Source organism: Octodon degus, unplaced genomic scaffold, assembly GCF_000260255.1.
Source record: "Octodon degus isolate 3935 unplaced genomic scaffold, OctDeg1.0 scaffold00039, whole genome shotgun sequence".
Taxonomy (NCBI): domain Eukaryota; kingdom Metazoa; phylum Chordata; class Mammalia; order Rodentia; family Octodontidae; genus Octodon; species Octodon degus.
In genome coordinates, this window is record NW_004524615.1 from 13,228,745 (window position 1) to 13,242,423 (window position 13,679).

Genomic DNA, 13,679 nt, shown 5'->3' on the forward strand with positions numbered 1-13,679 from the left:
AAAAAAACCTTAACACTGGTATTAGTAGGTGGTAATAGAACCATAAGAATGATTTGGTTATGTTCTGGGATTCTTTTCACAGTATCATTTTTAAAATATAAATAGGTGAAAATTTTCAGTGGAAAATATGAAACAAAGAAAATGTAAGTTTTAAAGTATTTTGCAATGTTTTTCTTTAAAAGAATGTCTTTAAAAAAAGAAACTTGAGAGGAAAATTATTCTATATTGAATAACTTTCTTTTAACAGAATAAATCAAGGAACAGGTATTTTCCCAGATAAATAATTTACTCCCTTTTGAACTAGTAATTCTTTTAAAATATATCCAAAGCAAGTATGTTTAGAAAGATTAGTGGTATTTAAAGTGAACCAGGAATAGGTAGTACTTAAGAGGCTCTTATAAAATAGTGCCTTCTAAAGTGCTGATAAAGTTGGCAAATGAAAGCAGTAGAAACAGATTCTATTTTGAAATTAACCATCACCTATGAAAGTCTTACTTGAAACCCAGGTGATTTTTAATACATTTTTCTTTCTTTGCATATAAGTTTAGGTTTTTGGTGGGGGTTTTTGTGTCGGAACTGGGGATTGAACTCAGGCCCTTGCGCTTGCCAGGCAAGCACTTATTCCACTGAGCTATCTCCCCAGCTCTTGCATATAAGTTTAATTGAATCTTTTGTACTATTCTCAGAGGATCTAGGTTTTTTGTTTTTCCCATTTGTATGGCTCAGCCACTCCTTAAGAATGTTCAGCCAGCTTCCTGATTGCCCCCTTTTAAATTGCAGTGGAGAACATTCCTCCTAGCAATATCTTCTCCAGATGAGTATGCTCCTTAGTTCTGTGTTTGCCCAATAGTTACTTGAGAAGTTTTGAATGCTTTCCATCTCCATCATCTTGTTCATACTGTTCTCATGAACACATTGACTTATTCTGTACTGACTGTATAATAGATTTTTACTGCTGGTAGATTTTACTGTTTTGCATTAATAAGAATTTCCAAGTGGATGATGGGAAACAGAGAAGAATATAAATGTCTAGGTAACCTCTGTTCTCTGTAGGTCTCAGTTTCCAAATCTTTTGAGTGCTTTTAACTGTTCCATCCTCTCAAGGTTTGAGATGATACATACAAAGTACAGAACACAGTCCTGGCACTGAATACCCTTTGATAATGTTGGCCGCTGCTATTACTGTTGTAAATGCTATTGTCATTTTCACTAGTGGTCTCATATTCCATTTTCTTTCAAAGATAAATTGTATTAAAAATTACTCTACCAAGTTTGTCTTTATTAATTCACAATACACATTCCAGATTTCAATATACCTCCTAACTCCCAGCAAGCTCTGCTTTCTTTTCCACGTACCTTTTGGGACTTCTTAAGGACTCATGCGCCTAGCTTGCCTACTTTGGGTAGCTGTAGCATAGATTGTGTTATTTCTTATCTGATAGGGACAGCTTTGAGTTTATGAAAAGATGGTTCCTCTGATGGAGGAAAAAATGAAACTCTTTTTTGATCAGGCAATTATAAATCAAGTTTTTCTTTCTTGTTTTTAAAGCAAAGCAACTAAATTGGATAAACTTCCAGTTCATGTGTATGAAGTTGATGAGGAGGTCGACAAAGATGAGGTGGGATGCTTGCTTACTCTTCTCTTTTCACTTTAATATTGGTTTTACAGGATTTTAAAATGAGTTTGAAAATTATCAACATTTACTCAGATCAGAAATTGGAATGTTGCAGGAAGCAGGGGAAGAATATTTTAAAGTATTATTGGCTTGATTGACATAAGATCTCTGTTTCAATTTGACTGTTTAGCATCACATGTTCTTTGGAGGGTGTTTATTTGTTATGAGATCATTTTCAAAGACTTTGGTCAGATTTAGCTACACTGTTAAAAGGTAACAAGCTGACTAGACCTTAGACTTAGATTGCTTTTCAACTGGATATCTTAAATTGCTAACCTGTAGATTTTAAATGACTATTTCTTCAATGATTGCTTTTAATGAAGTCTGATTTTAACATGCTCACTCCCTCTGCTTTTGGAGGAAAGATTATGGCTAGAGGAGGTGCAAGAATAGAGTAGGGCATGTAGGGTGAGTGTGTTAACCGAGCAAGGAAAACCTAATGAAAAGGTTTTGCTACCATCCTTGCATTTCTCATTTTCCCATTAAATGCTGGGTGTCCCACTGTAAATTGAAGGTTTTTTTCCCTCTTTAAAAAATTGTCAGTTGAGTCACATTGCTTGTGTGCATTGTGTGTGTGTGTGTGTGTGTGTGTGTGTGTCTGTTTCCTCTGCTTCTCCTTTTAGGATCTGTACAGTTCTATGCCTAACACTTTTCTTTACTTCTCTAAGAGATTTGGTTTACTTTGCTAATTCCTTTACTGTCCTGTACACCTGCTTGTATTCTTGCCTTTACCCCCTCTTCCTGTCACTTCATTTTATCTCTCTGTTCTGCATTGCTTATATTTCCTCCCTTTCTTTATTCACCTTTCCCTGAACTAAGCTTCTGGGAAGTTTTCCAGGAATTTTCTTTGTCCTACAGTTACAGAGAGGAGTGTAATTTGAAAACATTTTTCATGATGCTAGGAGAGATCTTAAAGCTGAGTGTTCAAGTGTAGTGTGTACTTTCTATTGCTCATCAAACACTTAAAAGTGAAATCTTAAACTGGAATGAACTTTGCTTTAATGGAGTTGTGATGTAGCTGGTTTCTCTCTTCTATTACTAAGTGAACTTTGACATGACTTGTAGGTATTGGGACAATGAATGCCACCATAAAGGGATAATTCACTAACTTTCCACAAATAAAATGATTTTCCCATTGACCAAACTCACAGCAAATAAAGGTAATAGTGGAGACTAACTAGGGATTTTTTTCCCCCTCCCAGGATGCTGCCTCCCTTGGTTCTCAGAAGGGCGGGATCACCAAGCACGGCTGGCTGCACAAAGGCAACATGAACAGCGCGATCAGTGTGACTATGAGAGTAAGGAGGCCTGTCACCCTGCTGTCCCCTCTCATGGAACTGTGTGTGCCTAACAATAATGATCCTAAGAATAATGCTCAAGATGAATAGATATGCTGTTCTTTCTGATAAACGAGTTACTGTCTCATTACTACATGCTTCTTTGGTGGTAGCACCCTATTTCTACAGCTTTGTCTGCTCACTTGCCTTCACTGCCCTCTCAGCACCAACACAAAGATGTCATCATTGGGCCAGTGTGGGCGCAGTCACTGCCATCGGCATTCTGTGTGCTCTGCGGTGACTCGCAGAATGTCATGGAAGGGCTGTGTTAGATGCTAAGCCTAAGCACTAATATGCACATCCACCATGACAAACTCTAGAAAATGGAGGACTAAAAATGGAGAATGGTTAAATGATAGAGGGTTACAAGGGGAAACATAAAAGCTAATGTAAACAAGCTATTCAAGAAGACTTGGAATAATAATAAACAATGGGAGGTAAGAATGAATAAGGAGATGAAAATTAAATCAGATGATACTGTCATAATCCTGAGGCTAGAAAGTCCATTTCACAAGGCAGAAAACAGTTCCTAGCCCTGGGGATTTGAGAAAAAGTTCATCCTTCTGTTGTGCATCCCCAATTGGGTGCCTTGCACTGTTTTTGGGTAGTTATGTAAAAAAAAAAAAACAAAAACAAAAAACAAATTCTGTGGCTAAGAAAAATGATCTGTTGGCGTTAAGTGCACACCTTCATCAGAATGGAAATTCAGTAAGACTTTGAGATGTAACAGGGAATCTTCAGCCAGTCCAGTTGCCCTGAATGTCCCCTGGAATTAGATTTATTTTGGTGGGAACAAAACAGCTTTGATTTGTGTAGTTGCAATTTGTTGGTAGAGTTTGTGATTCTCTTCATTTTCAAATATAGCTGTGTGTGTTATTTTCTCTCAGTCATTTAAGAGACGGTTTTTCCACCTGATTCAACTTGGTGATGGATCCTATAATTTGAATTTTTACAAAGATGAAAAGATCTCCAAGGAACCAAAAGGATCAATATTTTTGGATTCCTGCATGGGTGTGGTTCAGGTAAATGTGAAGAGTTTTATTATTGATTTTTTTTGGCCTATAATAGTATTATATGTAAATAAGATTTAGGGAAGCACTTTAAAAATGGCACTCTTCATGTTAGAAATATAACATCTTTAAGCAAAGGCATATTTTCAGGATTTAAAAAAATGGCAGATACTATGTTGCAGTGCCTACAAGTGCTCTGGTGCATATGATCTTGTGTTTAAAACCTGTGCTTGGCTGGATTTTAATTCTTTTGTTTGTTTTTTTGGTGGAAACAGGTATTGAACTCAGGCCCTTGCACTTGTCAGGGAAGTGCCTATTCCACTGAACCATCTCCTCGGCCTTGGCTGGTTTTAAGCTGTGACCTTGGTCTTACTAAAGTTTCTTCATCTGTAAAATGTGGATAATGGTAGTGTTTCCATTATAGGTCAAGTCAGAAGACTGCATGAGTTAACACATGGAAATATTTAGACCGGTTCTTAGTTTCTCAGTGACAGTTTTTATTACTCCATTGTAGTACCAACGACTGCATTATTGTATGCAGATCAATAGATTGGACAGAGTTCAAATCCCTGCTCTACCACTTAGTAGCTCAGTAATCTTGGAGATGGTATTTCACCTCTGCCACAATTTCCTCATTTGATAAATAGGATAATGATAGTATCAAACATGGTTACTGAGAAAATTAACACATACAGTGAGGTTAGAACAGTGCTGGCAAATGATAAGCTTCTAGTCAACATTATATATTTTTGTAACCTTAGTATTTTTACAGTTGTAAAGTTATACTTAAAATTATCTTTATACGTAGCACAAAAGTGCACCCTTAGCATTGAAAAAAAAGACAGTGCAAATACAGTTCCCTGGGCTCCCTTCCTGCTCCTCCTGTCTTCCCACTCCCAGAATCCTGTTACTAGTTTGGTATACACCATTCCACACGTTCTTGGAAATGTCTCTGAGGGTGGGTTTCTCTTTTCCCATCTGTTCATCCCTCCATCCATCCTTTTGTCATTTCCAAGAAGATTTTAGATAACAACTTACAAGAGACATAAAGCACAGAGTAACAAATTTAAAGCAACAGTGAAAACATTGCAAAGTGTTGAGGTAGAAATGAGACAAGGCATTGTTTTGAAGGCCTCATACCAGCTGTGGGGTACGCCCAACTGGGTGCTCTGCTTTCTAGATGTGGAGACTATCAGTCTCACAATTTGCATTTCACATAAGATACAGATGTCCAGTTAGCAGAAGCTGCCCAAGTAATCTCAGAATGAAAGTCATTCAGGCATTTTTTTAGGGGCCTCCAGACTGAGGCCTCTGTGATTAATGAATGGTCTCCCAGATAACTCACAATGGATGCAGTCACCATTACCAGAGAATTCTCTATTTAAATGACCTTGTAGTGGTTGATGACATTAACGAAAGCTGGGTTCTTAGAGGAGGATGCTGAGGGAGAGTAGCATGAATAAAGTCAGGGACATGATGCTCTGGTTTGACCACAGGCACCTTGGTTTACCTAGATTTAGTTGTTTTGTTGTCCTGAAATCCATTCATGGAATTGAACTGGGACAGTTCTAAAGAGCCATCCTAGAAGTGCCACCCTGGTATCACTTCCGCCTGCCTCACTCCCCACTTTCTTGATACAGTCGCTTTTTAAACTTTTTTCTTTGTCTGGAGTTTGTCTTCATATTGCTAGTTGATGTGTGTTTAGTCTTCTTTGTTTACTTATCAGCTTCTTGAAAGACTTCCTGTGTTGGTAGATAGAACTTTTGCTCCAAGCTAGATTAATTGCTTTTTCCGCCCTGTGTCTGTCATCCAGGAGATTCCCTTTACCTTCCTCCCCATGGAGAACTGCTGGCTTCTAGGACTCTGTGTCCTCCTTTCTTTAGTTCTGTTTCCTTGTTCTATAGGAGCTTGTCCTTCAGTAGTTTCTTGAGAAGCCATGTATAAGATCGTCTGATTTTTTAATTAATGTGTCTCAGACACACTTTATTTATATTCATACTTGACTCAGTTTAGCTGGCTGTAGAAATCTAAAGTGGTTTGACTAGGGAATGTCAAAGGTGGTACGTTGTCTTCTAGAAGCTGATGTTGTTTGGGAGTACCTGATGATATTGTTTCCTGTACATGTAATAGTTATGTGACTTTCAGTTTTTATGTTTTTGTCATATTGGCGATTGAACCCAGGGTCTTCACATTGAGCTTCATTCCAATCCCTTTTTCAGTTTTATTTTGTGACAGGTCTTACTAAAATGCTAAGTTATCGAGACTGGGCTCAAACTTGGTATCCTCAAGCTTTCTAGAGTGCAGAGATTATAGGCTGACTTGATAGTTGTTTGTTTTTGTTTTTGTTTTTACCAAGTTTCCTCTTTAACCTATAATCTTTGTCTTATCCTGGAGACTCTGTATAGCATATTCTGAGCACCTTGGGTCTTTCTCAATTATTATTGTTATTATTATTTTTTTTTGGAAGTAGGAATTGAACTCAGGCCCTTGCGCTTGTCAGGCAAGTGGTTATTCTACTGAGTTATCTCCCCGGCCCCTCTTTCTCAATTCTTAACACCCTCTTTTAGTTTCCTTTCCAGTGCTCCAGTACAGTTGCTATCTCTAAACTGAAAGCTGAGGTGATAGACTCACCTCACTATCTTCCCTTCTACCAGGGATCACAGGTCTACAACTACCTGTTGCTTCTTACCTGAGAACAGTTTTTTCATCTCTTTTTGTCTAGTGTTTTAGCAACTGTGGCTGGAAATTAAATCTGGATCCTGATACTTTACCTTTATCTTAAATGGAAGCTAGTGTTCAAAATCAGGTACCTTTAGGGGCCAACAGCTAAATTCTGTGGCTAAGAGGACTGGTTGTAAAGCAAAAGGACACATTAGGAACTAACAGCCCAGAGCCCACGTGCTCTGCTCAGAGGGTTATGTGCTTCTGAACCATAACTGATACTGTGGATCACCCAGCTTTTCAGCACATCAGGAATATGAAATTTTAATTAAATAGTGCAATCTTTAATTATTAGAAAATAGTAAAGTCATTATGCAGGATCTTATTCCCACAAAACAAAACAACATAACAAAACCAAACCAGGAATAAATAAAAGTGTGTTTGAGCCCTAGATCAGTAGAATTACACCAGTTCATGTTCACTGAAAATTATTTTCAGCCAGCAGGTAGCTGCAGCATGTCGATGTCTCAGCTAGCAACCCAGTCTTAGCTGAAAGCAGCCACTGTGAAGAACTGAATTCCATCAAAGGATCTTACATGTAGTGTGCAGCAAGGAATATCAGAGTGAATTATTAATGAAGCAAATTAACTTCTTGTGTGAGATTCCTAAGTAGTAGTTTCATTTGCATTCTTAAGTTGAGATGTCCTTTAAGTTATTTTTTAGCTGAATTTTCTGGCATTGATTTTAAAAAGTTTAAACAAAACTAAATGTATTTAGGAACTTCATTGTGGAGTAGGAAGTAGTTATTTATGCTTTATCAGAGTTTTCTTGCATGTCTTCAGCACAGAGTGCAGATATTTGTAAGTATAGCAGCCCTGAGCTATAGTGTCAGCCTCTGAAGTACATTTTGAAGAAGTCTCTTTCTTCAGATTCTTTTTGCAGATGTAACTGATGAATTATATCTGCAGCTTCAAAAAATTAATTTGTTTTGAGCCCTGTCTATTTATAAACTGAGCATCAAAAGTTGTAATTTGTTTCTTTAGCCATTATTACTTTTTAAATTCTTGTTATTTGTTACTGAGAATCAAACTCAGGGCCTCAGACTTACTGGGCAGATACTGCACTGCTGAGCTACATCCCTGGCCCCATTATTACTTTTGTATCTAATGAAAAATTAATTAACGCTGTGGATTGAAAGAAATACCTAAACTAAAACTTTTACATAGACCTGATAAAAATACAACTAGAATCTTAGTCCTAAAAGAAGTATGTTAGGACCTTTGAGGTTGATTATACTTAGGCTGCAGATGACGAAACAGGGACTGAGAAGAAAGAATCAAAGCCTAATGTTTTTGTCCCACTTTTAACTTTTTATTTTCTGGATTGTATGTGAGCAGTGGAGATGGGGGAGAGAAAACTAATTGCATTTTTAGCCTTTCAATTCTTGCCTGATTCTTGCCTTGACTTTAAGATCCAAGGTGATAATTACTGAAGCCACAGCAGACAGACTGTCACGGAAGTTTGTGTCACTGTGCCAAGAGCAACAACAGGTGCACTTTTCACTTTGAAGAACTGTGCTGCAGAAAACACAGCGATGCAGGGTGGGAGGCAGGGGCAGGGTCACTGGATGTGCTAGGCGCTCCCTCAAGGACCATGGATAACCAGCTAGAATTTTAGTGGGTTATAGGGGGCTATTCTGCCCCTCTCAGGCTTATGTGATTTCTCATCTCTCACCTTATACTATAGCATGTTCCTTAGAGCTGAACTTCTGTCTAGAGTGATCAACCTGGGATGATTTTGCCTCCAGGAGACATTTGACAATGTCTGGAGATGGTTTTGACTTTCAGGACTCAGGTGTGCTACTGGTATCTGGTGGCTTGAGGCATTATGCAGGGCATCCATTATGACAAAAAATGATCCACCCAGATGTCAGCATTGTCAAGGTTGGCAAGACCTGGTTCAGTGCATGTGCACACTCCTTCTCTCTGATGTACCTAGGCTACTGTTTTTGTTTTCATCTTTGTCTTTGTGGTGTGTTTTTTTTTTTTTTTTGGGGGGGGGTTTGGCTGACTCAGCACATCCTGGGGGTGGGGCTGGCATGGCATGTGGTGCCAAGGATCAAACCAAACTGCTGTCCCCTGCACCTGCCTAAGCTTGCCTAAGCAGGCGCTTTAGACTGCTGAGCTATGTTACCAGCCCTAGGCTACTATTTTTATCTGCAGTCAGTTATGCTGGTATTGGCATGAAGGCCAGACACAGGATACAAGGGTAGAGAGTTCAGATAACTTCTAGGATTCATAGTAAGTTTCAGATAAGTAAGTCAGACATATTGATAAATAATACTTAGCTTTTAAAAATGTAATGCTGCACACTACTTTTAAAAAAGCTAATAAAATAAACTTTTGCATGTAATTCAATCAGCAAGTACTTTTTAAGTGCCTTTCATGTGATAAACTCTGTTCTAAAGCCTAAGTATATACATGGAAAAGAAAAAAGGAACACTCTGCCCATAAAGTGCTTCCATTTCATAGGGACATAATAAGATAGATATGTAGCAAGTATAATGAGTCGGAGAGTCAGGTCCTAACAGGGATGCATAGGAAGGAGTTTGTAGTTATAAGTAGCTTGGTCCACAGTGCCAATGAGATAGCCCCATTAGCAAATAAGACAGGAATTATTTTAAAGAAGTTCAAATATATCTGTGCTTTTTCCATTTCAGAACAACAAAGTCAGGCGTTTTGCTTTTGAGCTCAAGATGCAGGACAAAAGTAGTTATCTTTTGGCAGCTGATAGTGAAATAGAGATGGAAGAATGGATCACAATTCTAAACAAGATTCTCCAGCTCAACTTTGAAGCCGCAATGCAAGAAAAGCGAAATGGAGACTCTCATGAAGGTAGACAGGTCTAGCCTTCCACAGCCACATTTACTCTGTGGGTGTCTTTATTTTTGCCAGGTGGATGTAGCATGGAGAAATATTCGATAGGTACATGAAAGGGGGACAGATCGGAGGCTTTTGCAGATAACCTCCCAGAAAAGATTGTGTCACATAAATTTAGTGCCCTGACTTTGTTTGTACAGAAACTGCATAATGAGAAAAAAGATCACAGCACTGAAGGTAAGGGGAGGATTTTAATTTGAGTTCTAGCCTAGCAGCAACACTTTTCAACCTCCATGACCAAGGATAAGCTAGTTGTGTCTTCTGAGGCTCCGTTTACACACTTACAAAATGGGAATAAAAAAGAAACTTACTGATTGGATGAGAAAAGTACAGCCCAAGCCTAGCTAGTGTGTGGGAGAGCTTTTTGCGCTCCCCTATGCTCCCTGGGCCAGGGGCACAACAGAGGGGCACCACAGGTTCACTGTTGTGCCAGAGGGGCACCACAGGTTCACTTCCAAGAGCTACAGCAGGAAGGAGCTAAACACAATAGCTAGACCCAGGCTAGGCATAACTGGATAAACTCAAACTTAATAGATCTTCACCTGAATTTCAGTAGGTGCTAAGGTTATAACTACACCAAAGTTCAGAGGTCAGTGCTATATGATATGATAAAGACAAGGAGCAAAATGCAATCTCAGGCCTCAAGCCCACCCATAACAAGTGCAGAGAACACTAGCTCAGCTGAAATGAATGAATTAACAGCATTGGAAGTAAAGAAACAACCGCAGAAAGTTATAGAGGAACTCAGAGGGAATTAATTCCTGAAATGAAAAAAGATAGCTAAACTAAAAAATATGTCTTAAGTCTCTGTCATAGAATCCACACTTAAAGTATAGTTAGCATTCATTACATCCTTTGGAATTTGTAAGACAAAGTTATGATGGACTGGAACATCAGACTAAATTAATGGGAAAAGTGTGGCTGTGTCTTTGACAATTCATGTTTTATTTCAAATCTTTAGGTGATTACCTGACCATAGCTGTCCCCAGAAGTGCATGGGAGGGTTTTTTCATTATTAATACTATTTCCTGGGTGCCACTAAATATTCTGATTTTTGAGGCTATGGAGACTATTCATACCTAGCATCAGTCTGAGGAACCCCATCCACACTGTATTAGCTATTATAGGTTTTGACTCAAAATTGGGCCTATGCTTCCGTATCTTCAACACTCCTGGGTATTTCTCATGTGCATCCCACATTGAGTACCTTTTCATTCAGAGGCACATAAGAAAAACCACCTCATTCTCCTGTTTTAAATAAAGTACTTTGTATTACAAGTGACTTAGATAATCTGTTTTGCCATTTTAGATGATGAACAATGCAAATTGGAATGTTCGGGTTCCGGTTTAGACAGCTATCTGCCTGAACTTGCCAAGGTAACATCACTTAAATCATCTGATCATATTTGAATGCTATTAAAAATCTCATTTCATGAGTTTATACAGAATGGAATCTATTGAAATAATAACAATTAATGTTATTGCTGTTTTGTTTTCTGACCTGAATATGAGGTGATATGAATTTATCATTAACCTGAGTGAGACTTCAGTCTGTTTTCCAAAATGTACCCTACAAAGTATTTCTTGTAATTCCTCAAATATTTTTCATCTCATAATATTTATAATGTACAAGTATTAAATAAGAGAAACACAGGTAAATGTTCACATAATAACTGAGTACTTACTGTGTGTGTGTATGTATTTCCTGTAAGTCAAGTTCCTAGACATAATTCCAGAGAGGATAAATGTAATGATCTTGCTACTAAACTGAAGGGGGATTGCTTAAGTTACAGAAATTGTTCCTGGGTCACTCTTGAAAAAAAAAAAAAAAAAAGATTGTTGAATGTTTTATAATTTTGAGAAGCTCTAAAGTTACTGAAAACGACAAAGGAAAACAAAACAATCATATGGCCACCACACAGGTTTATGTCTGTTACAGAAATATTTTTTAGCACCTTTTTTTCTTTTTCTTTTTCAAGTCAGGTTCTCACTATGGAGTTCAGGCTGGTCTTGTGCTCACTTTTGTAGCCCTCATGCTGGTCTTGAACTCACAGTGATCCTTTTGTCTCATAGAAACTGTATGTTTATAAAATCATTAATTAATTAATTAATTAATTCATTCATTCATTTGGTACAGTCTCTCTACATCGTTCAGACTCACTGTGATCCTCCTGTCACAGCCTCCCCAGCTCTGGGATTACATGCATGTGCCACCATGCTCGGTGTTGGTGGCTAGCTCAGCACCTTGCTGGCCCAGCATGCGGTACAGGGGATCAAACCTGTGGGTCCTTGCATTTGCCAGGCAGGCGCTTAGACCACTGAAGTATCTCCTGGGTGTGCAATTATGTTTTTAAAGGAAATAAAATATTTTACAGCTGAAAAAATTTTATATTTTATAGTTAGTTGAAGTTCTTTTTAAACACTATCCTTACTTCCATTCTCTTTATTCCCATACTCCAGCCAACCATTATTTGAGTTTTATTTCCATGTCATTTTTATGGTTTTACAAATGTACTTATTATAATGACATATGGTGGTTTTATTTGTGTAGGGTGTTATACAAATACTAACCTATTGTATGTTTTATTCTATAGTTGCTTTTGAACATTTTTAAGTTCATCCCTATTTTTGAAATCTGTCCTAGCTGATATATAGACCGGTTCATCTCTTTTATTGTACTATCTAAACACTGTATTTTTGCTGTTCTTTTATTTCCATTTTTTCTACCATGAACAATGCTCCAGTGAATATCCTTGTACTTGTCTCTTTGTAATGTATCTATGAATGATTTCTTTTTAAAAGAGAAATGTTTTTGTGTTCTCTAGCCCTTTATGTTCTTTCTCTGTCACTGTCTTTCTATTTTTTTTATAATACAGTGAAGTAGTGACCCACACACCCACATCTTAAACACTGTAATAGAAGCATGGTTTGTCTATATAGGCTTATAAATAGACTAGCATTGACCTTTATTTTGAGAACATGGCTGTTCTCAAATATAAATCTTCTTTCCTGGCTAGGATTTTAGAGCATTGTTTTTCTTTGGCATTTGACTGTTCCACAGAATCATTTTAGCACCTGCCTATTAAAGCTAACTTTAGAGTCACCATTGTAACCTCTTCCTAGATTGGGAAGAATTTTTGGCTGTCTGTTTGTGTTTCATGTTCAAAACTTTTTTAAATGCCCTTTGGTGCTGGGGATGAACTTTAGGTCCTTAGGCATGGTAGGCAAGCCCTCTTACCAGCAAACTGTACAACTAAACTCATTGTGTTAGAACTTCTGTATATTTTTCATTGAGATTTACTTGTTCCTGGATATTTGGGGTTTTAAAGTGTTTCAAAGCAAATGTTTCAACATGTTTAGGTTTTAGTTTGTTGAAACAGATAGTATGTGTCATTCAATCTAGGTAGAATTCAAAAAGCAGCTTTCTATACTTGCTGGGTAAACAGAATGAATACCTACTAAACTCATTATTTGAGCCTAATGTTCATTATTTAGAGATCTGTATATTTTCCTGTGAAGACATACTGGATTGTGTTCTCTTTTCTTGCTACCTCTTTTCTTACTATCCATAATTCATTTTTACTTGATCCTAAGATCTAGGGAGATTTCTGTATTTAGACAAGCACATTTTTTAATTTGGCATATTTAGAACTATTTTCAATCTGTGACTTACAGCCAGGTTAACTGAACCCATTGTAGTTAATGAAAGAAAATTTTTTTTCCACCCCCTTGCTTATTTTTTATGTTATTTTTGTTCTTTATCTATTGAGGTATAACACGTATAGAGTAAAATAAATATAAATTGTAGAGCTTGATTTGCCTTGCATTTGTATACCAATATACCTACCACCAAGATCAATATAGAGAACATTTATAGCATCCCAGAAAACTGTCTTATACCCACATCCAAGGTGATATTCCCATCCTTTTCACTTCTATCACTGAAGATTAGTTTTGCTGTAGAAGACCTTTCTGTGCAAGGAATCATCTACTTTGTACTCTCATGTCAGGCTACACTTTCTCTCTCTCTCTCTCTCTCTCTCTCTCTCTCTATAT

The 13,679-nt window shown here is 37.5% G+C and overlaps 1 protein-coding gene across 1 annotated transcript in view; it reads left to right on the forward strand.

Annotated features, from left to right (window-relative positions):
* Dock9 (dedicator of cytokinesis 9) overlaps positions 1–13,679 on the forward strand; it is a 191,133-nt gene that overhangs the window by 47,139 nt on the left and 130,315 nt on the right. Inside the window, exons 7-11 of the mRNA XM_023715194.1 lie at positions 1,550–1,619; positions 2,879–2,974; positions 3,901–4,035; positions 9,404–9,578; positions 10,933–11,000. Of these exons, the coding sequence (XP_023570962.1) occupies positions 1,550–1,619; positions 2,879–2,974; positions 3,901–4,035; positions 9,404–9,578; positions 10,933–11,000 (544 nt within the window). The remainder of the gene's footprint in view (positions 1–1,549; positions 1,620–2,878; positions 2,975–3,900; positions 4,036–9,403; positions 9,579–10,932; positions 11,001–13,679) is intronic.